The sequence below is a fragment of the Tyto alba genome, unplaced genomic scaffold (assembly GCF_018691265.1).
Source record: "Tyto alba isolate M040663 unplaced genomic scaffold, T.alba_DEE_v4.0 Super-Scaffold_38, whole genome shotgun sequence".
Lineage (NCBI taxonomy): Eukaryota > Metazoa > Chordata > Aves > Strigiformes > Tytonidae > Tyto > Tyto alba.
The window spans coordinates 23277368-23300679 of record NW_024881313.1 but is presented as its reverse complement, the minus strand read 5'-3'; the positions used below and the strand labels follow the sequence as shown (position 1 = coordinate 23300679).

Genomic DNA, 23312 nt, shown 5'->3' with positions numbered 1-23312 from the left:
GTAACGTCAGTGAAGAGATTGTCATATCCTGGTTAAAAGAAATTTTTCTTCATAAGAACAGATATCAACATGTATAAGATATTTTGTCAAATGTAACAGCAGGAAAACAGCAAAATCCATATCCAGCATGCACATCCATCTATCAACTGTACACATGCACTAGCTTTAAACAAAATGTTAAATGTTTTAAAGCTACTACCTGACTGTATTTTAATAGCACTTTGTTCCCTTTGTTCCTTTATCTTTTTGTATCTCCTTGAACACAGCCACCCTCTGACACAAGCTTGAATCAAAATAATCATGTCGACTGTCTCCTTCCGCATTAAATTTAGCTGTTCCACGTGATAGTATTTGAGGAATACCTTAAAAAGAGTAGGCAGACAAGCAAAAGTTTTAGTTACCTTCCCAGGTGCTGTATTCACTCAATCCATTTAACATCAACAAGAGTTACAAGCTGGTTTCAAATGATGGACACTTTAGCTGTAGTACCTAAAGGATCATTCTTGTTAAAGATGATCTTTGATTGTCTGGGGTATTAGTTTACCTTACTCTCCCCTTCAACATCTTCTGTCAGTCCTTGTTTATTCATGCTTTCATGGGAAGGTGTTTTAAAGTCCCAATGCAAAACTTCAGTCTGTAACTATAAATCTGTTTTCAAAACTATGAGGCTGACAGTTTTGCTAACTCACAAATCTGATGTATGTTACATAAATGTGATCCAAATCTGGAACTTTCAACCTCTTTGATTTTCAGTTTTAAATCTAAGGCATTGTTTATTTACTAAATTGCTTTTATCAAGCATGAAGCTCATATAACCCCTGAAAAACTACTCCAGCACAAGAGATACAAATACATTCCTGGTGTATATTAGGATAAAATAAACTGTGTAGAAAGAGCTTGTGTGATTAAGACAATAATTACGCTTATTTTGCAGAATTCCCCTGACCTTGATCACTCATTGGTACAGATACAGGTTAACTCTAATTAAAGTAAACATAAGCTATAGATCTCACATCTCAAGATATGCTTCCTTTGGCTGCATGTTGTCCATTAGCCTCACTAAGACAGCAGAGGGAAAGAAAGATTGAGGAAGAGGATAACTTCATGGCTTCTGTCCCACCTATCCAGGAAGATGTCTCAAAAGAACAGTTGTTTCTTCTACACTGAAGTCATTTCAAATAGATTTGGATCCATCTTTCTCTCTATCCATATCCTTCCTGGGCACTTCTGTTACACCAGCAAATAGAAAGACTTGGTGCAGTACTTGCCTGATGCTTCTTTTCTCTGGCAGACCTCCTGAGATCTGTCAGTTGGGGTGGATGGGTGTCCCTCTCTGTCACACTGGGAAGACTAGTGAGCTTGAACCAAAAAGCAAGAGTATGGGAACAGGCAAGTGGTTCTCTTATAAATAGTTCCACTTCGCATATATGGCATCATCCTGCTAATTCTTCCCCCAGTGCTCATCAAAGTCTGCCACAGAGGCCTCAGGCTGAAAAGCCAAAACCTTTTTCTCTCCCTTTGTGAGTCTGGTTGCCTCATGGAAGAAGTATAACTTCTTTTCCTTAAGAACGCTTGTACTGAGCTCACTGGGATCCTTACTACCACATTTTTTGGAAGAAAATGCAAGCAGTGTTGTCACATACTGCTTTGCACTGTGGCCTCACTAAAGCTTATTAGAATTTTAACACTTTACAGGGTCAGGATTTCAGCCAGGTATCAGGGAACAGTACCCAGCAAAGCACAGTTTTTTTAAACTAATAGAGACCAAGATCTACCCCAACCAAATGGGTGAGAAAACATATTGCTTAGTAAGTTAACAATGGCATACTGCAATAATATACAGTATATTAATATTAAAAAATTACTTTTGTTTTTCCAAGAACCCAGTTGTCAAGGCGGGCTTTTTCCAAGATGGCAGCACAGGTTTCTGGGCTGACTGGAGGATCATCATTTGTCTTGTAACAGATGAGGTAATACCTAAAGACAAATATATAATTTTTTATTCTATAAATGGCAAGCAATAGATACAAATAGATTTAAACCATTCATTTAAATAATAAAAGTAGTTGCATAGAAGAAAACATAGCACTGAAAAAACCAAAACAGCATATGAAAGAAAATGCTATGATTTATATGCAGTACTGAGAAACTCAGTCAAAAGTGGATGAACGACCTATTGCACACCCTGGAGGGTTGTTTATTTCTATATCAACACCAGGAGGCTTTTAAAAAGTGTGCAACCCAAGCAGAGCTCTGTACCAGTTCTTGCTGCTCTAGCTCTCTGCATTCTGTGAAAGTGATTTCAGTGGCAAAATAAAAATATTTTTAAAGCTTTTCTGCCTAAATTGTCTTATTTCATATGTAGAAATGTCATGAAAATTTGTTATCTCATCTCATGTGCTAGACCATCCTTTTGAGACAGTTAACATGTGAGACGCATCCAAGCTCTTATTACCTCCTTGGATTCAGCTTTGCAGATCTTTCTGGAACACATACATGCCGTTCTGACATTTCATGCATAAGCATTCAATTTGGCAACTGATTACTCAGAATTAACTCTGACTAGGAAAAGAGGTCAGGATGCTCACACATAAAAATTATCCATAATGTACCAGCTCGGCTGCTGGGTAGGAAAGTTCTTATGTGTCCCAGGACTTTCCAAAATGCTCCATAACAAAATGAAACATACCTGTCTTGTTTGTTTTTAATTCAGGAAAATTACATGAATTATGTGTCCTTCCTGAAAGTACATTCTGCTTTTTTCTTGTTATTCAGCCTTTATACACGAAGCTTGGGTTGTACCAGCTTTAAATAATGGTAACAATTTTCTCATGGAATAATAAAAAAAGAGACAATGTTGATTCCTGCATTATCACCAATTCCTACAGATCTTTTTTTTTTTTTTTTTTCTTTTTACTACACAGTGAATTGGCTTATTTTTATTCTAACAAAATAATTTTGCCATTATCCCAGGTCTACCTGTAACTCTCAACTATTAAAAAAGAAGACAAGGAGACAGATACTTAATAAAAATCCCTTCTGTTTGAGGACCATATTCTCAGTATTGGAGATCTACCCAGACTCACTGCAATCAGGGGCATGCTCCCTGGAGAGCTACCCTGTTATGTTCACTGCTTTCCTCTCTTTTACTTGAACAGTAAAATTTTTTATAAAAAGCAGTGACCAGAAGCCAAGTACATCTTGGTGCAGTGATAACTACCTTTTCCCATGCTGTACTCTTCCAAAACAGTAATAGTCCCAGGATTATCCTTTCCAGAAACAGTGTTATAAAAACATCACTTTGTTTTTCCCCGCTCTCCTCATGCTCCTGCAGCACTCTGCTGCTAGCTTGCTGCCAGCTCTCTGTTTCTAGTGCACTATTACTTTTAAGGGCTTCTGTCTGAATGGGTGTTGCTTGCTTCTTCCCTGTTCTGATCTCCATTCCACAAATCTCAGTTCTGATTGAGGCAAATACTCAGGGTCTTTATTTGTGAGAGAAGTACAGACTAAGTGCTCAGGATTAATATTTGGGGTTGGAGGAAGAAGAGATAGTTAAAGGAATTATAAAATCACAGTCAGTTCATTACTCTTCTTCTCAACAAGTGACTAATACTTAAGAACTATATTTTAAACAAAACTATCCACTTAATGAACTTCTCAGGCCTAGATTAGCAATATCAAATTATCATCCACACTGAACAAGTAGATGCTGCACAGTGCTGAATGTCAGGAGCTAGAGAAATTGGTACTTCTTGGATGCTATTGGTCCAATTTCTCAGCTGTAATTTGAAGCATTACATTTCTAAACCTCAAGTCTTTGAAGAAGTCTTTGTTATCCAGTCTGTAATCTTTGTCACAGGAAACATCTTTGTGCTTTTTCTTTAAAGACCATGCCAAAGACAGTGCTGATGCTTAGCAAACACTGGGCAGCAATGATAGGAGAGAAAAAGGCTTCTTCACATCTATGTTACCGTTTTATGAAGTTAGCGAACAGTATACGGTGTGAATAACCCTGTCTTCGAATTTTTGCCGTCTCCAGAATTCCTGTGTAACGCAGCTGAACCAACACTTTTTCTTTATCAAACTTGTTTGCCTGCCGGTCATTGTTTGGCTTGATGCACCTGACAAAATGAGGCTGGCCGACGACCATTTTGGATAACAAATCCATCAGAGAGTACTGCAAGAAAGTAACAAGATATCTGCCACCAGGATATTTATCAAACTTTTATATAGGTTCATGTGTAACTGAAATTTTATTTCATATGATCAGAATCATGTCCAGACCCATTTACCAGTAAGCTGGTACTTTAATGGTAGATGAAGTAAATGACCCAACAACAATTCTAGCTTTGATAAGATCTCTAAGTTACTAGTGTATGCTACTTGAGAGAAATACTGATTGAAAACAGATGTACCAAATTCCACCCAGATTATTCTCACAAACTGCCATAATGTCTAACATATGATAGAAACTCTCCTTATACTTATTTGTTTCTCTTGGAGCCTTGTTAGGTAATTATAGCCCACTTTTTCTTCTTCTTCTTGTCACCTATTTGAAGATCCTTACTCACTGAGAGAGTAAATCATCTGTCTGTGGATGGGAAGTGGAAGAGTGGTCAGCCAGTAAATATTGCCATCCCTTCATTAGATTAGAGGAAATTAAGGCCACCCCAGAAGAGGGGGCCACAGTAAACAGGACTACTCTGATCTAGCACATCCTGTTCATCGTATAAGCTGATGGTGATACTATAGCTGCCTTGCCAAGAGGAAACTTTTGAGGAGGGCAGACTAGAAGTACACAAAATTACAATTCCAAAGTTGCACTTTTCCAATCTCACCAGGGTACCAGGCTAGCAGAAAGGATGCAGTTTGTAGCTCTCCATGCCAACTGAGATAAATCTGGTTGTAAAGAACCTTGACTAGTGTTTTGTAAAATTGCTTCATGGGAGGACTGTATTAAAATACAAATGAAGAGGCTCATTCCTCAAGATTCAACCTGACTCAACATAGAGAGACAGCCAGGAGCTAATGCAGTTCAGCAGCAGGTTGAATACAGGAAACTAGTGTAGGACATCAAGAGCCATATGTTTCCTATTAAGATGTGCAATTCCATTCTGGACAGACGCTGCACCACGCAGCAAAGTGCTTAATTATCTTCATCACTAGTGTGCCAACAGAACACAAACAAGTAGGACATGCTAATGGATATTTTTTTTTTCCATTCAGTCTGAGGTGGCAGATGCTTTTCTTAATCACCCATAGATTTCTGTGTATGAGTAAACCAGTGGAGCTGAAGTTGAATCTTCATTTAAGGGCATTAGCTAGCATTATCTGAGCAGGAATTTCCACTACAGAAAATAATAACAGAAAAGTGTAAATATAAGTAATTCATTTGCAGCCTTTGATGCTAGATGTGCTGGTAATGCACCAAATCAAACATTAGGTTCGAATGAGATTCAATAATTTTTTCCATCTAGAACTTTAAAACACCACGCAGCTTTGGACCACCATGATACCTGTGTTGAAATTATCCTTCACAGTCCACAAAGCTGTGCAATTGTATCTACTAAACAGAGATCTTGCTCCTTACTGCTCTCTGTCATAGATGTAAATAAACTCTTATGGGTCATGAACATTACCTCAGCCACCTTTAAGTTTTTGCTGGGAGAGATAACTGGATAAGAGTTGGAAATTCAGAGCTGAGCCCAAGTGAACCAACTCTGTGCACCACTTGGAGGAAAGAATGCTCTTCACAGCTATTTTCTGTTGCAGGACCAGCAGCACAGCCAGTGCTTGGGAAGGTCAGGAGCACTGCTGAGGGAGCCACAGGGGTGGCCTCTGACCATCAAGAAGTTTCTCTGGAGCTCCTGCTTCAAATTAACTTTGCCCTCTTGCTTCTTAAACCCTTAAAGAAATGCTATACCACTCATGTCCAACCTCTATCTCCCTTGGTGGAAAAACAAGCAAGTGAAAGATTAGTATCGATCATCATAGATCATCATGACAGAAATGTGGCCGTGTAATCAAGTACAATTAAAGATGAAACATCACAATCTCCTCTAGATATTTGTACTGCACAGACTTGCTGCACCATATATGCAGTTCACAAACTCGAAATGGATCACTGTTGACTCTAAGTCAATAGGTGCATTTCAAAAGATGAAAGAATAAACATTCATTCTACTCTAGAAAAATTTATTAAAAGATCTGCTATCTTACTCTAAAATAAGAAGCAACTGTCTGTGTTTTCATGTTGGTTGTCTCTCTTGGATGATGTCCTGTATCTCCTGCTTCATTCTATAAAGATGAAGAAAGAAAATGACACTTTTTATCTCTGTTGAGCCTGTGGTGTACTTTCAAAAGTCATAATAAAGCACCCCTCGGAGAACATCATTAATTAAAAAAGAAGTATTCTTAACAGAAAAATTTACAGGATGATCACTAGCACAAATCAGTTACACCAGTACATTACATTATTTTGCTACAAAATACACAAACATTCACATACAGAGGACACAATTTGATAACAGAGCATCTAAATAACTGCCACAAAAAACCCAACCATGTCTGAGGTCCTGTCTGTTATTTCATCATCATTGTTATTTTGGTAGTTCTCTGAGGAACTTGACTACATTCCACACCGGTATTTTAGTTTCTCTTTCTGCTACAATAGAGTTAGGAGATAATATTTTTTTTCCGCTGAGTTTGTTATAAAACTATAGCAAGAAAGAAGGGAAATGTTAGGTTTTTACCTCACGGAAGGAATATGAATTGCACAACACAAAGATATCCAGCTAAACAGAAAAGAAAATAGGAGAGGGAGAAAAACCAAGGAAGGGGTTACTTGCTTACTTTCAGTACCAATAACAGTATTGCCTTTCTAGTTTAAATTAGGGTTCAGTGCAGAATCACACCATCAGTTTTCTTACCTTTGTATGACTGACTGATTTCTGGGGGGGCCATATTTGGTAACTGATTGTAGTTTTGCTTTTAGTGTGTGCCAGGTTACCTACGGAAAGATGAAAGAAAGCAACCTACCAAAATGCTTATACCTCATCTAAACTGAAAACTGTGCTGAACCACCTTATTCATGCCCCCAGTGTAACCATATGATTATAAAGGTCGTTGACTTTTTCGGAGTATGTCCTCATTTCCCCTTTCAGCCTTGAGACAGAACAAGCTCTGAAGAAATTGCATGAAGATGGAACATGGGCTGAATTTTCCTCCTTCAGCCTTATGTCACCTACTAGAGGAAAAAAATAAACAAACACGCTGCTGCAGAAGTTAAGAAAGATACATCTTAGAGCATACATGTGGTTTTACCCAAAGGATGTTATTGTACTATTCTAGTTATAAGGCTACATATATATTAATTTTTAAAAAAAGCATCAGCACCCTTCTCTGGCCCTGAAGGCAAGTGACATGGTATGACTGATGTCTATACAGCTAAACTCTACTTCACACTCTTTTAACCTCCTGGTAAAAATAAGGTTGTATCTTTCTACAGAGCTTGTTGGAAACTATTGCTGGCCCGTGCTTTCCCTTGGAGCATGCCTGAGTATTTGTGGGAGACTTCTAGCTGACATGGTCCAAAACTGTCCCAGGGAGGCATGCTAATAATTAATCAGAATGGCCAATCTGGTGGGAGTGTTTTAGCTACTGTTCACTGGCCCTGTTTGGTTTACTAGCATACAAATAGACTTAAGACTCTAACCTTGGAATTTCAATCAGTTAACACCTTTATTATGACTACCTGAAGGACTAGGCGCATTGGATTGGTTTACACAGACACTGGTCTTCTAAAGGAATAATGAAAACTCTGCTAAGCTTTCCTCCATGTCACTTTATGTTGATAGAGCTCAACCATTGCTGCATTCTGCCCTTGCTTCTGCTAATAACATAACACCACTGGAATTTCACTCTCCACTGGGAGAGCCTGTCATCTCTTTGTGCTCAGCTAGTATCAGTAAGAGGTAGATAAGAGTTGGATAAACAGCTGCAAAAATAAGGCATGCCGATCTAATGCATCATGTATTATGTGATGATATCAGGTGCTAAACCTCCCTTAGGCTTAGCTGTGTATCACAGGGTGGGAAGGAAAGAGGGAGGATTACTCACACCTAATTTAAGATGTCTGAAAGTAAGGTGTCTACAGGATTCCCACTGTAGTCAGTGGAGAGGCACCTTCAGAGGAGATTTATCCCACCCAGACAGAAACATCTGAGATAGGCAAGATGGGCTGGACTCTGGTTAAAGCTCTAAGTTTCCACTGGTTCTAGATTAATAACTTAGATCAGAAATCTAACTTTTTGTTGGCTATTGCTGTATGGTTTGCGTCAGTTTTAAAAGGCTATACACAGTGTTTAATAATATTTAACAAGAAGACTAAAACAACCTTCAGAGTTGTCTTGCAAAACATTATTGGGATCAGTTTTTGGGACCATTTGGGCCTGACTTCTGCTCTACAGAAATTATAGTTTAGTATCTTGGCAGATATCAACAAGTCAAAAAGTTCAGGCAAGGACAGCGAGCTCAGTGTTTTCCCAAGAACACTGACTTAAAACAGAGCTTCAAAACCAAATTTTGCATTCCACCAGTGAAGCTCCCTTTGTGAAGAATAGGAGCCTTGCCAAAACCTCAGTTTCTGCAAGCTACGATAACATTTTAGAGAAATTTCCATTACGCTCTTCCAACTTAGCTTTTCTGTTCTGCTACATCTCCCATGTAGTTGTACAAGACAGTAATGGTGTAAAGTACTTACTGTATGGCATCAATGCTATTACAGAGTTGTATTACAGTGAGTAATACAACACAATAGCAAACTGGTTGTAAGGAGACTTACCCATCATCCTAAAATGGCAGGTAGGACACTGTGCAAGGACCTAGTTCAATTAAGGTGCAACTCAGGAGAAATTTCCATAGAGCCAGTCATATTCCTCCACCCCAACTTACAAACACCCCGAGGAAAGGCTCACTACTAGGACCCCATCAGTCACCTATTGTAAAGGACTAAAAGACTAGGGAAATAGAGGAGTGTCTCCTCACTCTTTCCAGCAGATGTTAGGAGCCTCAACCTTGGTTCTCTACTACTTTAGAGAAAAATTGCACTGAGACAAAACAGGCAATATATACATGCCCTGTCCAAAAAAGGCCACTGACTTACCCGATCCTTTCTGTTCCATCCTCAACTCAAGGGGTGCACACCACTCCCTGTCTTGCTCCCCTGCCCTGAAGAGAGGATCCAGAAAGAAGCCTCTACCACTTCCTTGACACTTGACCAGACAAATCCCTCCCTTGCAGTTTGAGATGGCTGGGGCTCCATTCTATATATATTCCAGGGTTGGAAAGTTAAGGCACAAAGTGTATAATGTCATCAGCAAATGGTCATATGAAACCTAGCACTGGCCATCACGAAGGCTAGAGAAGAATAAGATTACCACAGTAGCAGTACCTGTTTTTGTAAGAGGATGGGTTGCCAACTGTCGTGTCAGATTGTTTTCAGATGATCGCAGTAGAAGTACAATATCAGCTGGAAGAGTATCTCTATTTTTGGCTAGGAATCCACTTGCATTATATAGAACCTGTTTAAAAAGTGCATTTATGCATCTTCTGGGCTTTTAAAAAATAATTGTAAATTTAAGCACTCTGGCATGTGGCTTTTAATATGTCAAGATACAAAAATATTTTTTTAGCCATCAGGTTCACTCTTGCTTACAGTCTTCCTTTTGATCACTGAAAGTTCTAACTTTTCAATATTGAGAACCATTATGATACAGATCACTATAAGCAAATCCATCATTCCAAAGCAGCTTAAGACATTTATTTTCCTTAATGCCAGTGTGGATTTATCATGAGGAAAAGTGGATTATAGTCCTCATTTACACCAGTACATGTGTAAATGCACAATTAACAATGCACTTGCTGTCAACCATATCATGCATGATTACCCATATGACTGTACAATCTTTCTGTCCCATTCATATCATACTGTACTGGACCCAGGACTTAACGCTTCTCCTGGAGATCTCTGTATTAATTATAGAGGAAGTTTGCAAAATCACAAACAGCATATTGGTAATTGAAATCCCTCTGAAAATTCCAGGAATGGTGTACCTAACTTAAAATGTACCCCCAGGGCTCTATCTTAATGATACCATAAAGGACCCACAAAAAAACTTGGCCTATGAAGAAGGGTATAAAAACTTGGCATATTTAATTTAGAAAAAACCCTCACAAAACAACCCAGTCTTAAGTTGCAAAAAAGGCTTGTAAAGGAAGAGGAAATAAATTGTTCTCCAGTTCCACAGTAAACAGGACTAGGAGTAATGAACTTATATCACAGCAGTGGAGATACAAGTTAGACAGCAGAAGAAACTTCCGAATGAAAAAGCTTGTTGAACACTGGAAAGGGCTGTTAGGGCACTGGTGGAATCCCCATCTTTAGTGGCTGCTATCAGGAATGGTACAGGGAGAGCTGCCTCTTTGCTTCTCAGCAGTGAGACATGCTATGCTAATGAAGTGTAATTCAGCTGGAGTTGAAGTTCAGAGGAGTTAGTGCAGGCTTTTTGCAGCTGGCTGTCTTACACAAGTGGCAAGTTATTTTCCATCCACTGATGGGCAGTACGTTGTCTCTTTTCAGGCCAGCTGCTCCAGCACTGCACCAACCAAATACAGTTTCCTGTGTGAGACAACAATGTTCACTCAGTACAGCTCTAAAAGAGCTCAAAAGGAGGTGGGAGCTCCTGCTTTCACAAGTCAAGGATCAGGTGGCCAGTAGCACCTTGCCACAGTGCATCAGCAACTCCTCCTGAGTTTGAAAGGCATGTGCAGCAAGTCACCGAGTACAGGAGAGCAAGACAGTGCTCATCAAATGAAGCAGAAAGCAGGGCCTGCACTATCTGTCTGGTTGATGACAAAGTATAGAACTAAGAAGTAAGGCTGATGGGATGTAGGAGGTAGGAGAAAGAATGGAGCTGGGTCCTGATTCGAAGCAGTAGGAACAAATATGGCACAGGACTTTGAGGAAATACAGAGAAGAGCACTGAGTTGCATTACATAATGGTTGGTTTTGGTTCTGCTATAATGCAGTCAGTTCATTTACTTGGTGACATTTAAGAAAAATACATTCCTGCTACTGCTTTTTTTTTGTGAGAGAAAATAACTTTTCAATTTACTTTTGATGTGTAAGGCACTGCCAACATTTCCATGTCAGACCTGAATAGATGAAGGTTGAGAACCAACCCAGCTGACCTCTTCCATTTCCTCATACCCCTACCATTCCACAATCCCCAACTAATATCATTAGGTCTCTTACCTTTCCTGCATAATGGTAAATCCCAAAGGTTAGATCTACCCTTTTGGGCCTCCAAAAATATTTTGACTTCAAATTATCTTCAAATTTTTCTGAAAGGAAACATATCTCGCTGGAGTTACCGTACAATAATTGTCTTCAGAAGCTGTACCCCTCTAAAGATATTGCCTGACTTCTCAGACAACGCAGTGGCACAAAACAGACCGATGTTTTTAAGGACAAAGATACCATAATGGTCTTGTAACAAAAGGCACTGGATAGAGAATATGGCAGCTCTTGGATCAGTTACTTTGTACCATTTTTTTTCTGTGTGACCTCAGAAAATTGTTTGCCTCTCTAAACTTTTAATCTTCATATATGAAACAATGTAGTAATCCTTCCCTGAGGATTGCTTGGGGAATTGCGAGGAAACATTTACCAACTGATTGAGGGTCTCTGTACTGCAAAATAAAAAGTATGAGGATAGAAAAACAACAAGCTCATATATTTGCTTTAGCATGGGCATTGTTACTGGCTATTACTAGGTTTTGTGATTGGGTATTGGTTAAAACTCTCATTTGACACTTTGCACGTTCAAAAATAAGTAAAACAAGGATTTATCTGCGCAGAAACACCAGTGAAATAACTAAATCAACTGTAACTGCAACTACTCAGCAGCACTGCAATATTCGGGATCTGAACAACATATTTAGGCATTTTAATTTTAATTTCTGAATATAAAAAAAAACAGGAAGCATAATTTGCTGAAAGGCATTGAGGCAGATTTTCAACCATTACCCTTAAAAAGTACCAAAATTCTTGTTCAGATACGGCTCATCAAAAATTTCAGAGCTGAATATGACTCAACTTTGAAAACAGTGTTCTTGGCATATGAACCCAGAGCCTTAACTCAGTTTGATCTTTATCTTTCAAGCCCTGCAGCTAAAAATTCCTGAAGGTAGGAGAATTCAAAACCTGAACTAGCAGCTTAGGTTGATTTGTACTTTTGATGTTTTTCTGTCAACTTCAAAGACACATCCATCCCTGCATGCATGCCTCCCTCAAGCATACTGTGACACTGGAATGTGGGCTCACTAAAAACATAACTAGCATATACCCTAAACTCGACACGCCAAACAGAAATCTAACAGGGAGACATCCTGCAAAACTCTGAAATAAACTATATACTTACCTACAAGTGTCCGATCTGTTGCTTGTGGGAATTGACTTTCCTCATCCAGCAGGGACAATAAACCCATTGGTTTCTGCAGGAACATATCTAAGAGGGGCCTGTTGTCCTCGTATTCTATAACTCTTGCATCAACACCTTCATATAGGTATTCATTCTGTAACAAGCAACAGAAGGCATGTTTTGTCTATGTATAGAAAACCACTTCAGAAAATAATTCACAAACTCAATTGTAGCAAATTAGAACTACATTGAAAAAGTATGCCCTGGGGCTAAAGACATCAAGGTTTTGCAGGAAAATTGTCAGATGGGATGTATCACACTGTCAGGCTATAGACTTTAATTTGCATTTGGGTATGTAAGTGCTTCCTATGGCATAGTTGGTAAAGTAAGATGCTTTCCAGGAATATGCAAGAATTAAAGAAACAGAGTTGAAGAAGATGAAGTAGAGTGTTTGCAGTGGAGACCTCAGTGTCTACTTGCTTACCCGGTCTGCAATGTCAAAAATATATCTTAAACATTTAGAACTAGATTTACATTTCTGATTCAATGCTCAGATCTATGTGATGTACAGTGGCCAAGATTTACAAAAGTGACTACAGATTACAAGGGCCTCAACTTGTTTGATCCCCCTCCTCAAACACCTAGAAAAGTTCCTTTGTGGAGAAGAATGGTGCACATAGTTTCTGACAATTAAAGAATGGTGTACATACTTTCTAAAAATTAAATAAATTGTCTCAGGCTGGCCTTAACAATGTTTTCACTCCTTTTTAGGAACTAGGAATAGGCATTTAGCAACATTATGAAACAACAGAAAAGCTGGTGGTCTTTTGTGTATTATTTTTTCCTCCCGAAGACTGTAAATATGTTCAGATTTCTACCAGAGTGAGAAAAACCTGGTAACAAATGCAGTGTCCACAGTGTGTTGTAATGGTTTTATCTTGAAAATAATTTAAATTATAGCTCAACAATACAAGAATGACTTTCTTTAATCCTTCAGCAAGGCAGAGGACAGTCATAGATTTACCAAGAGAAGGATGCTCTAGGGACTGCCACCCATCCATTATTTTTGCCTGCATTATGTAATGCAATAGCAGTTACCCACTGCACAGTGCTCCCATCATATAGCAAGGCTGCCTTCAGTCCTGTGCAGGCTGTAATATGAAACAGATAATTAAGCCTTCTGATCTACTCTAAAAATCATCCCTCTTCCAAAGGATAGGACTTTATAAGTGTTGTCTTAATGTATGGTGATAACATCCCAGTGGTGCTATCCTGAATTCATTGTGAGAAAAGTGTCATAAACATGAACGATGGCTAATAATAATGAGTTCAAAGACCTCTAACCCTGAAAGACCTCTCCTTATGTGTCATTCACTTGAGTCTGAATGTCTGTCAGGGGTGAGTGAAGAAGGCAATACATTGAGTGTTTCAAAAAGGAGTTAACTGCCATATACAACAGAAGAGCACGTTATTAGACTTCATATCTCTGCATCTCTAAGCCAGAGAGAAACAGCAAAATTAATAAAATCAGTAACATTGTCCTGGAAAAACAGGACCAAATAAATAAATCTGCTTATCCATTTGAAAGAGAACACAGAATATATACCTAAACCCTTCCAGTATCCCGATTGATCTGATTTCCCAGGACACTCTTCATTCTAAGGATAGATTATGGCTCAGTGTATATGCTTGTACAAGGGTGTAAGCAGTAAGAACCTCTCCTACAGCCCCATGAGGACTCCTCATCTCAGACACATAACGTTAAATTCATTCATGTCTCCCCTGGAGCAGTGGACAGCTGGAGTTCTGCTTTTTATTTTAATCAATCACCTGAGTAGCAGGACAAGACAGGACAGTAATAAATGTATCACTAATACAGGCAAGAAGTTAATTATATACCTGTAGGAGCTAGTGGCAGGAAGAGAATGAATCTGTGCTATCTCCCAAAGATAACACTGGACTAGGGGCAGCTTAACTGAGGGCTACAGCTGTAGCAACACACAGATGTTACTTTCATGAAACCAGCTGTTACTGCTTAGGATTATCAAAGGGGAAAAGGGGAGAGATTGCTCAGGATGAATCTATGAGAGAGTAGTGTTTCTGTGACACTCAGACATCCTCAAACAAGCTCTCACAGACAACCCATTGAATAATTAACTTTTTCGACCTTCAAGTGCTTGTGAGAGAGGCTGGTTTAGAGACGTGATAAGAGTTCTGCTCAGAACTGAAAGGAGGTCGGTAATAGCTGTCCCACTACACTGCAACAGCAACATCTGCTCCTCTCCCAACCTGGCCAGTGTGTGGGGCCTGACCTTCAAGCCTGCAGTGTATGTGACCATTTGGACTTTTGTGTCTGCACCTCGACAACTGAATGAGTGTCAGTGCTGACAGTTTTGGTAATGCTGCTGTCTGCCCAGTAGGATATGGAAGGTGTTCGCTCTGTCACTTCCCATGGGATCCCGGAGGATGGCTTCCAGGCACCAGTGTGACAGATAGCTCAGAAATAAGACACCATATTACATTTTCTTATGCAATGATGGTCTTCAACCACATTATTAGGATACAAGCAGCAAGGATAAAACCCTTAATGATGCACATCATAAAACTGTAATGTAATACATCTTATTTGAATTAATAAGCTGAATCAGTTACAGGATTCTGTAATCCCCCATGATGTTTTATGACAAGAAAGTTCCTTAAAATAGCAGCTACTCATTGAAATTCTAAAGCATAATCCATTAGAAAGTATTCCTATGGATGAGATGTCAAATGAAATGACTGAGTTACACTAATACTTGGGCTCCTATCTCATCTCAGTATTGCACGGTGTCTTTTCTGTGATCAAAACTAGGTAATATTAGCTTGTGCAACCTGGTTTCACTTAATAACAAAATAATTATTAAATGCATTAGGAAATGGTCTTCATGCTGAATACAAAAAAAAGTAATGGCATTTTGCTGACAACATGGTAGGGTGATGCTTCAGTTTCAATGGGAACACCAGAGACTTATTCAGAATGAACCTTTTCCAGATTAAAGTAGAAGATTAAATGTCATATGAATGTAAAAGAAACATTGCATATATTTAATGCAAAAAGTAGCATCCTTCCAACTGACAGTAAATTTGCCACTTTCCAAAAAGTTTTAGGTATTTGACTTTACAACTTTTACTTTTTACAGAACAATCACAAATGAGAAAGAAATGGGAAGGTTGTCTTGCTGGATGATGTTATCTGCAGATCATGGAGCTGACAGAATGAATTTACGTCAGTACTCTACATGTAAGGGAAACACTGGGAAAGACAAGACTGAAGCTGCAGGAGTTGATCTTTGTTTAATATTAACATAAAAAAAGCTTGTGCCAGTATCCATTCCACTTACATATAGTAGTTCAGGCTCATTTCTCTCTGACTTTTAGATAGTATTAAAGACAAGGAAATACTTGTGACTGAGAATCTCCCACATAAATCTATAAAAACAGCCACAATGTCTAAGACTGTAAGACAGCTTTTCTTGAAATAACTGGAAACAGGATAAAACATTGATCCATATAAAAAAATTTCACTTTTATACATAGATATATGCACCTCTAGACTGGCATATTCATGTGCACATCTGCATATACAGACACATTCCAAACTTGTATCTGTCTCATCCTTAAAACAAGCAGTGGTTAGCACTGGCAAAACACTCTTTTTCTGCTAATACTTAAAATTTGTATTCAGGAGGATTTTCATCTATCATCTTTCACAAAACCCAATAATCTGAATAAAATAGAGAAAGTATTATTTCACCTAAAATTTAAATGTTGACTATTCTGCTAATAAAGAATTCTGGAATGTTTCTGTTTTCAGCAAGAATTACTTTTCCCGGACATATTTCTTCAAATAACAATATTTATGATCTAAAGACGGTTAATTTAATTCTCATGGAATTATTTATAAAGTTGAGATGATCTTTTTTGAGGTTTTTCACTCCAATCTTCAATGTAATAAAATTTTATAACAACTCTCTTCATTTTCTCTGTTTTACATCAGATTATTTAGATTAAATCCATCATTGTTTAACTTAGATGATCTAGTTCCTGAATAAGAACAAAATAATTGTGAGATTTTCAGTTTTTAATAATGGAATTTCAGTATTCGTTAAGCTTATTAGTAAGCTGTTATGAACACTGCACTTCAAAAATTATGTTACCATTCATTTATCTTTTTACTGTAGAATCATACATTACATCACTCATGTTATTCCTCAAGAAAACAACATTGCATTTGCATCAAATCAATTATCACTGTGTTACATTGCTTAGATACTGTAAATTTCAAATTTAATGTATTTTATGTAGGCATTTTACTTGCAAGTAACAAGCACTGGTTCACAGAATACACACTCAGAAAACATTTGTTATCATCTGAAACTAACAACCTATTATGAAGAAGGAGACAAGGTTTTATATGTTCAGCAATACTAAAGCTTTATCAAAATATTCCACACATACCTGTTCCCAAGCAAAGACATGTTGATTGAAGTAGAACTGAATTTGTTCATTGGCAATGTTGATACAAAGTTGTTCAAAAGAATTTTTTTTGAAATTCTCAAAGCCAAAGATATCAAGAATTCCAATGTTCAAACCACCATCATTTCCACTGCAAAGATTAAATAAACTTTCTATTGTTGTATCTTTATTTTACACTGATTAGCTTCATTATTATTTCACAAAAGGAAATAATGGGCCAAATCTGTACTCCAGTTAAACAGAATCATTCTTGCTAAACCAGGTATCTCTTAAAAGAACAATCAGTTTTCGTTTGAAAGACAATAAATGCACATCAATCCAAAGATGGCTGTATTTGCAGGCCAGATACACTGAATCACATGACTGAGACAACTGACATGCATATAGAGGATTTGCAATTTTACTTTTAAACTAATATTTGCTAGTTATTATTTTATTGTAAAAAGCTGACCACAGTACAGAAACAACATGCAGTTCTTTTTGTTTCTTGCAATAAAACAGGCTTTACTCACCAGCATCTTGAAATTAAAGATTGTGGTCATTAAGTATTATTTCTTCATATTGTTTATTCACAACAATTAAAACTCTTTATTTTAACATGAAAGTCAAAAGAATGAATAGCTAGACCTTTTATGCATCTAAATAACTACTTTAAGTACTGGAGTGTGGTATGAATTTAAATTGCTAATTAAGTTCCAGAGAAGTACTACTAGTAAAAACTTCAGTTTAGAATTTTAGCTGAGGCATCCTGAGAGATATGTGGTCATTTCTGCAACTGGAAAAAAGTTCTAACATTTGTATTCATTTGCTGAAACAAAAAATTAAGAGGGTATAATTTTGTATCAAACTGAAGTCAACATTAGTGTTTTCCTAGCTAAATTAAAAAAATTAATCACATTGTTTCTATAAAACCCCTTTGAAGGGCTACCTATTACCATTTTTCTTTTTTTTTTAATAAAAAGTGTAGGAAATTGGATATGATGAACCAGCCTTAAGATACTCATGAATAGCACTTGAACCTCTTTGTGAAGTCCATCTTAAAAAAGGAAGTTTTTCATTGTGGAGGGATCAAAGGTATTTGTTGATGTTGATGTGAATTTGGTGACTGTTTTATCTGTCTGGAAATTACATTTTTTATTAATAGACTGCTGAAATTTGTCTGACCTGTTCCTTCTCAGAGCTAATTACATAAAAATAGCAAATACAAATTATTTTACTACCACAAAACCAAAGCAGACTTCTGAGGTTTTTTGTATAGTGAACATTTCAGGTTGAACTTTCTCCCTCCTCATCAGCATAATAAGTATTCAATTTGAAAAGGGCTCTGTAACAGGCACATGAGAGAGGCACATAGGCTAGCAGTGCTTCCCCATCCATCATTAATTTTATCCTATCATTTACTATTAAAGCTCTATTTATTGCTGCTCTACTGTAACCAAATATTTGAAAGTTTAGATAAATTTTAGGATTGCAGCTTTGGCTTTCCTCTGATGTTTCAAAAAAAAAAAAAATATCCAGAAAATCCAGATTTGCAAACCAAAGCTATTTAGTATTGATATTCCCCTTCAGGTAGTTATAAATCTGCCCCTTTTCACTGCTGTTATCAGCCATAGAGGATCTATCTAGATTATCAACTACAGGATCTACAATGCAAGCCACATAATTTCTTCTTGGATTAATTTGCAAAATATGTTATTTCCTCAGTCCAAATATCCTTCTTGTCTCTGTGTTTAAAACGGCACCTTGTAAGGGTAGGGTAGACATTAACCTCAGTAAATGTGTTTGGAAACTGCTTTCACACATATATGAAACCACACTTATAAAAACAGCAACAGAAGCAACAGTATCAATGCAAACAAGAACATTATTTGACCTATGTAATCAATAGATGAATGTCAAAAGTTTGACCCTGAAAAAGTATAAAGGAGAAAGTATTTACTATGCAATTTACAAATGGTTAAACAAGTAAAGGTCAAACAGGAAAACACCAGGTGCCTGTGCTATCAATATCTACTGTATTTTCACTGCATACTATGGATATGATAAAACCTTCTCTTTTTTTAACATGGTGGTGTCGTAAACAAAAAGGTTGCAGAGAAGAAGTAGATGAGAACAATAAATGCTCTAGTGTAGACAATATTATTCCCACAGAAAATCTCTATCCTTATACTGGAAAAGCTTCTTTTACCTTAAATGCTTGTCAGGTTTGAGTAAAGTGTTGATGCGATTGACTATCCAGCTAAAGAGGCGCCCATAAAGTGCTTTGGCCATGGCATCTCTGACATCAGTGGCTTTTTCCACAGTGTTTGGACGAATAATTGTTTCTCCTCGAGTCACTACACAGTGAGAGGTGAGGGCCTCTTGCAGTTCATCTGCCTGAATACACAGCAAGGACGCACCTAGGAAGGAAGGTCACAGGCATAGCTCAGAGGCAGATTTTGGAAAGAAAAATATGCATTTTTGCAATCAAAGCTGCAAGGGCAACATATTACAAATAAGGGCCAAATCAAAGTCTTGAAGTATGACTAATGAGGGTGTTCGTGCCAAACAACTGTCTGTATCTAATTTAGTCACCAACCTTCCTAGCTTCCACTGCAGTCAATGCGTAAGTGACTCAAAGCAGAGGCCTTTAGGTTCTAAATTGCTTTATCAAGGAGGCTACTTCTCCAAACTGTCTACAGAGAAACGCTAGGGAACCTAGGTGACTATGTCAGCAGTCTGTAAGTTGTGAGGTATGAATATCCCTCTCAGTTATAATCCATCCATATAAGCCACTGCTGTCCTCCTTTTCCTTCAAAACAGAGGTGCTTCTTTCCCAGTACCACAATAATTTTGTATCTGTGGCAGGAAAGCATGCAAGAAGACAGAGTGAAGACTTCACTGTCTCCCCACCTGCAGTCACTGAGAAAGAGTAGCAACTTTCTTGAGAATCTTTGCCCCTTTCCCTCCTCTGCCTCCCATCAGCCTATAATGTAAGTTATCTCTTCCAAAGAATTAGTGAGTCATATTTCAACAGGCACATGTGGGGAACAAGTAATGAGTATCTAAGAAAGAAACTGGGAAAAAGCTATTCAACATGTTAATTAGGTTCTCCATCAAATGTTCAAATTACCTTGGAAAAATTCCAAAGATTTTCTTTTTAGGCATCTGCAGTATTAGTCATGTTTCCTGAACGCCAGTGAACTGGTTAGTCAAATAAGGTGCATAAAATGAAAATTTTTTTCTTTTTGCATTTGAATTCAGGTGTTCTTGGAATTAATCTATCTTCAGCATTTAATTATTCTTGCAAAATTTCCACGTGAACACAGTTTTCATTGATAACTCTCTTGCAATAAAGGAAATTCACTATGAAAACACTAAGGGAAAACAATCTTAAATCAAGAAAAATCACTCACAATTCTCAAGGGCTACTGGATTGGAAATGTTGCTCTTGTCAATCATATGTTCAGATACCACTGCAGAAAATTCAATGTTACCCACATTTAAAATGGCAGCCAGGACACTGTACACACTTCCAAGTTCCTGAAAAGTATATTAAAATATGCAATACTTAATAGTCAGATAGATTTGTCACTTTGGTTTGTGTGATGGGCACGTGTGCGTGTGTTGGTTCCTGTTGTCTGCCACATGCCCACTACTTTAAGAAGTACTTTTCTCAGCAGTCATTCCCTGTTCTGTACCCAGCACAGTCTTTCAAGTGTAAGACACTCAAAGGGAGGAAGACAAACTATAGCCTAGTCTCTCTTCCATACTTGTTGGCAGGACAGGATTGACATGGAGTATGGGAAACACAAAACAGTGGCAAACATAATCCTCTTATACAGAAAGAATTGAGAGGTTGTTTATATTCACCCTTCAACGTGTTTGCAGGCACAACCGTGTCTAAAAATGTAATACCTAGATCAACAAAAATATAAAAAAATCTGCATCTATGTTTCTTGGATCATGGAAACGGAAGTACTCCAAATAATAGGTCTGCAATGGCTCCCATCGACACCATCAGAAAAAGTTTCACTGGAAGAAGAGTGAGACCTCACATCTCTGATTTGGCAACGCACTTTACCCTTCAAAATGTCAATTAGGAACTGTATACTCACCAAAGCACTTCAGTATGGACTTTGCTTAAATATATTTAAATTTCAAATGATTTAGTAGGTTCTGAAGAGAGATTCTGTCTTGAAAAAGGCTAATATTAGTCTGGACAGTGAAGTGATATATACAGTAAATTATTTTAAGTATTTATATATAACAAATAAAATCATATTTGCAATTAATGAAATAATGCTTTCATTGTTTGAATTAGATTTGAACTGTGAATTTTCATCTGAACTCTGATCATTTATCAGTATACTTGATGATATCTGCATATTTTCTACTCAGAAATGCTGAGGTGTTCTTGTGAAGCAGACTAGGTTTAGAGTTAGGGATCTGTGATACTATATATTCTGAGGCATGCAGTAATAGCGTATTTTATAAATAGCAGGTTTCTAAGTTTTGTAGTAATTTTATAAGAAGTAGTTTTGTAAATTTGATTGGTATTTTATAACGATGAACTTTTCATAATTGCAATTCATTTTATCCCTAATATTCAGTAATTTGCTGGTACCATGTCAGGCATCATTTACTCAGATAAAATCCTTAATTGCTCTAGGAAACTTGATCCTGTTTTCAACACATTCAGAAGTTAATCTAGCAGTTAATAAATTAATTATTCCAGTGACAGCAAGAGAAACTAGATAAACTCACTCTAAAAAATTATGCTCAGGATAACTGGCACACAGTTTATCTGGGTTTTAAGCAATCATTTTCATTTTAAGCTTAGGGACACAGACGAAATGCAAAGAAATGGATAGCTTAACTTCTGACATTATGCTGTACCGTATGTATAGCTGCTGACATTTTTGTGCCCTTTTCCAGTGTGTTTGAAATCTGGATTGATATGTCTCGTACAGCATAATTACTGTTCACCTCAGGCAGTCCTTTCCTATTAATTTTGCCATGCAGCCTGAAATGAAACAGTGTGATTTTAAGATAGGGAGGTACCAAAAGTAGTTACTATTAAAGCCTGCTAGTCAGTTAAAAACAAATTTCAAAGAAATAAAGCCTTGTTTAGATCTCAGTTTTGATTGGAGTGGAGAAGATATTCTGTCAAAGGTTTTCTGCTAATAAAACATGTAACAAGCTTACACAGAACTTCCTCTGTGCACTGGGATGAATGTCAAAGCTTAAGGCTGCATTACTAAAAAGTGAATTTAGAAAGGGAACTCATTGTCTTACAGTATCTTTTTCTCACTGAGAATAAATTATCTCTGCACATGGATCCTATACCAGAACCTCAGTGGGGGAAGAAGACTTCTCTATTCCTTCACTCTTGCAAACACTGCCTCAGACAGGCTAATTCACCCCATGGAGAATGTAAGACAGGCTAACATGGATGGGGCTCACATGTAACCACAGATTGACTGTGGTACTCAACCTGCTTCTGAAACTGGGCAGGTTCTACAGGTAGGTAATTCTTCACGGATTCAGCTCACAGTGGCTTGCTGAGTTAGTCAAGTGAAGATCCATGCTAGAACTGCACAATGCGGCCAGTGACCTAGTTCTAACTGGGTCTCCAATATGTAAGGAATGCCTCTTTTGGATGATCGGGATTATTGTTTCCATCCATCCAAGTGAATAGAACAACCAGGAACAAAACCAGACTTGCTGCTTTTCATGGTATAAATTAGGACTTATCAAGGTCTCTGGTGACAAAACTTCTATCAGTGCTGAACTGTGCATATCCTTCCACGTTGCTTCTGGAAAGGTGAAAGTGCAGGTGAAAGGATGTGATAGCACAGGTGTGATATCACTAAGTGCAGTTGTGAATAAGCATGCAGAGGAAAAAGAGACTGTGAACACGACTGCTGCTATGACTTAATGCAAAATGAATATAGAGGAACAGAATAGGTGAATAAATCCGTTCTGCTAGCTATTAAAATATTTACATTGAGGGAAGTCAGAAATATTCAACTGAAGTAATTTTCTGTGAAAAACTGCTTAAAACACACAGTTTTGTCAGTGAAATTAAAACATACATCTATTCTGCAGCACTCATGCTATATTTCATGGATACTATACAGATCATATTCCTACTATTGTTTGTGATAAATAAAGTCAGACGTAAACTACAGCTGTGATGCACCACTTCTCCTAAGAAGAGAGAACTACGGTGCAGGATGGGGTTTTCTTCCCTTGTATCCTACTATATAAATCCAGAGGCCTGTTTCTATTTTAATTATACTAAAGACAGACTGAGGAGAGGGGTTTAATGGC

At 37.6% G+C, this 23312-nt stretch overlaps 1 protein-coding gene across 10 annotated transcripts in view; it reads right to left on the bottom strand.

The window, feature by feature from the left end:
* The window catches only part of MYO3A (myosin IIIA), a 121130-nt gene that overhangs the window by 25895 nt on the left and 71923 nt on the right, over positions 1-23312 (bottom strand). For 8 of the 10 annotated variants that reach the window (XR_006166224.1, XR_006166223.1, XM_032990960.2 and 5 more), the window contains 12 exons: positions 20393-20519; positions 19186-19396; positions 16980-17127; positions 12483-12636; positions 11315-11403; positions 9452-9581; positions 6930-7009; positions 6753-6794; positions 6220-6297; positions 3972-4177; positions 1866-1977; positions 200-362 (listed from right to left, as the gene is read on the bottom strand). Coding sequence is in view for 8 of the 10 variants with exons in the window: in XM_032990960.2 (XP_032846851.2) it covers positions 200-362; positions 1866-1977; positions 3972-4177; positions 6220-6297; positions 6753-6794; positions 6930-7009; positions 9452-9581; positions 11315-11403; positions 12483-12636; positions 16980-17127; positions 19186-19396; positions 20393-20519 (1540 nt within the window). In the remaining 2 variants the exon portion in view is untranslated. The remainder of the gene's footprint in view (positions 1-199; positions 363-1865; positions 1978-3971; positions 4178-6219; positions 6298-6752; positions 6795-6929; positions 7010-9451; positions 9582-11314; positions 11404-12482; positions 12637-16979; positions 17128-19185; positions 19397-20392; positions 20520-23312) is intronic. The other 2 variants (XM_042802075.1, XM_042802077.1) reach the window with 1 other exon arrangement.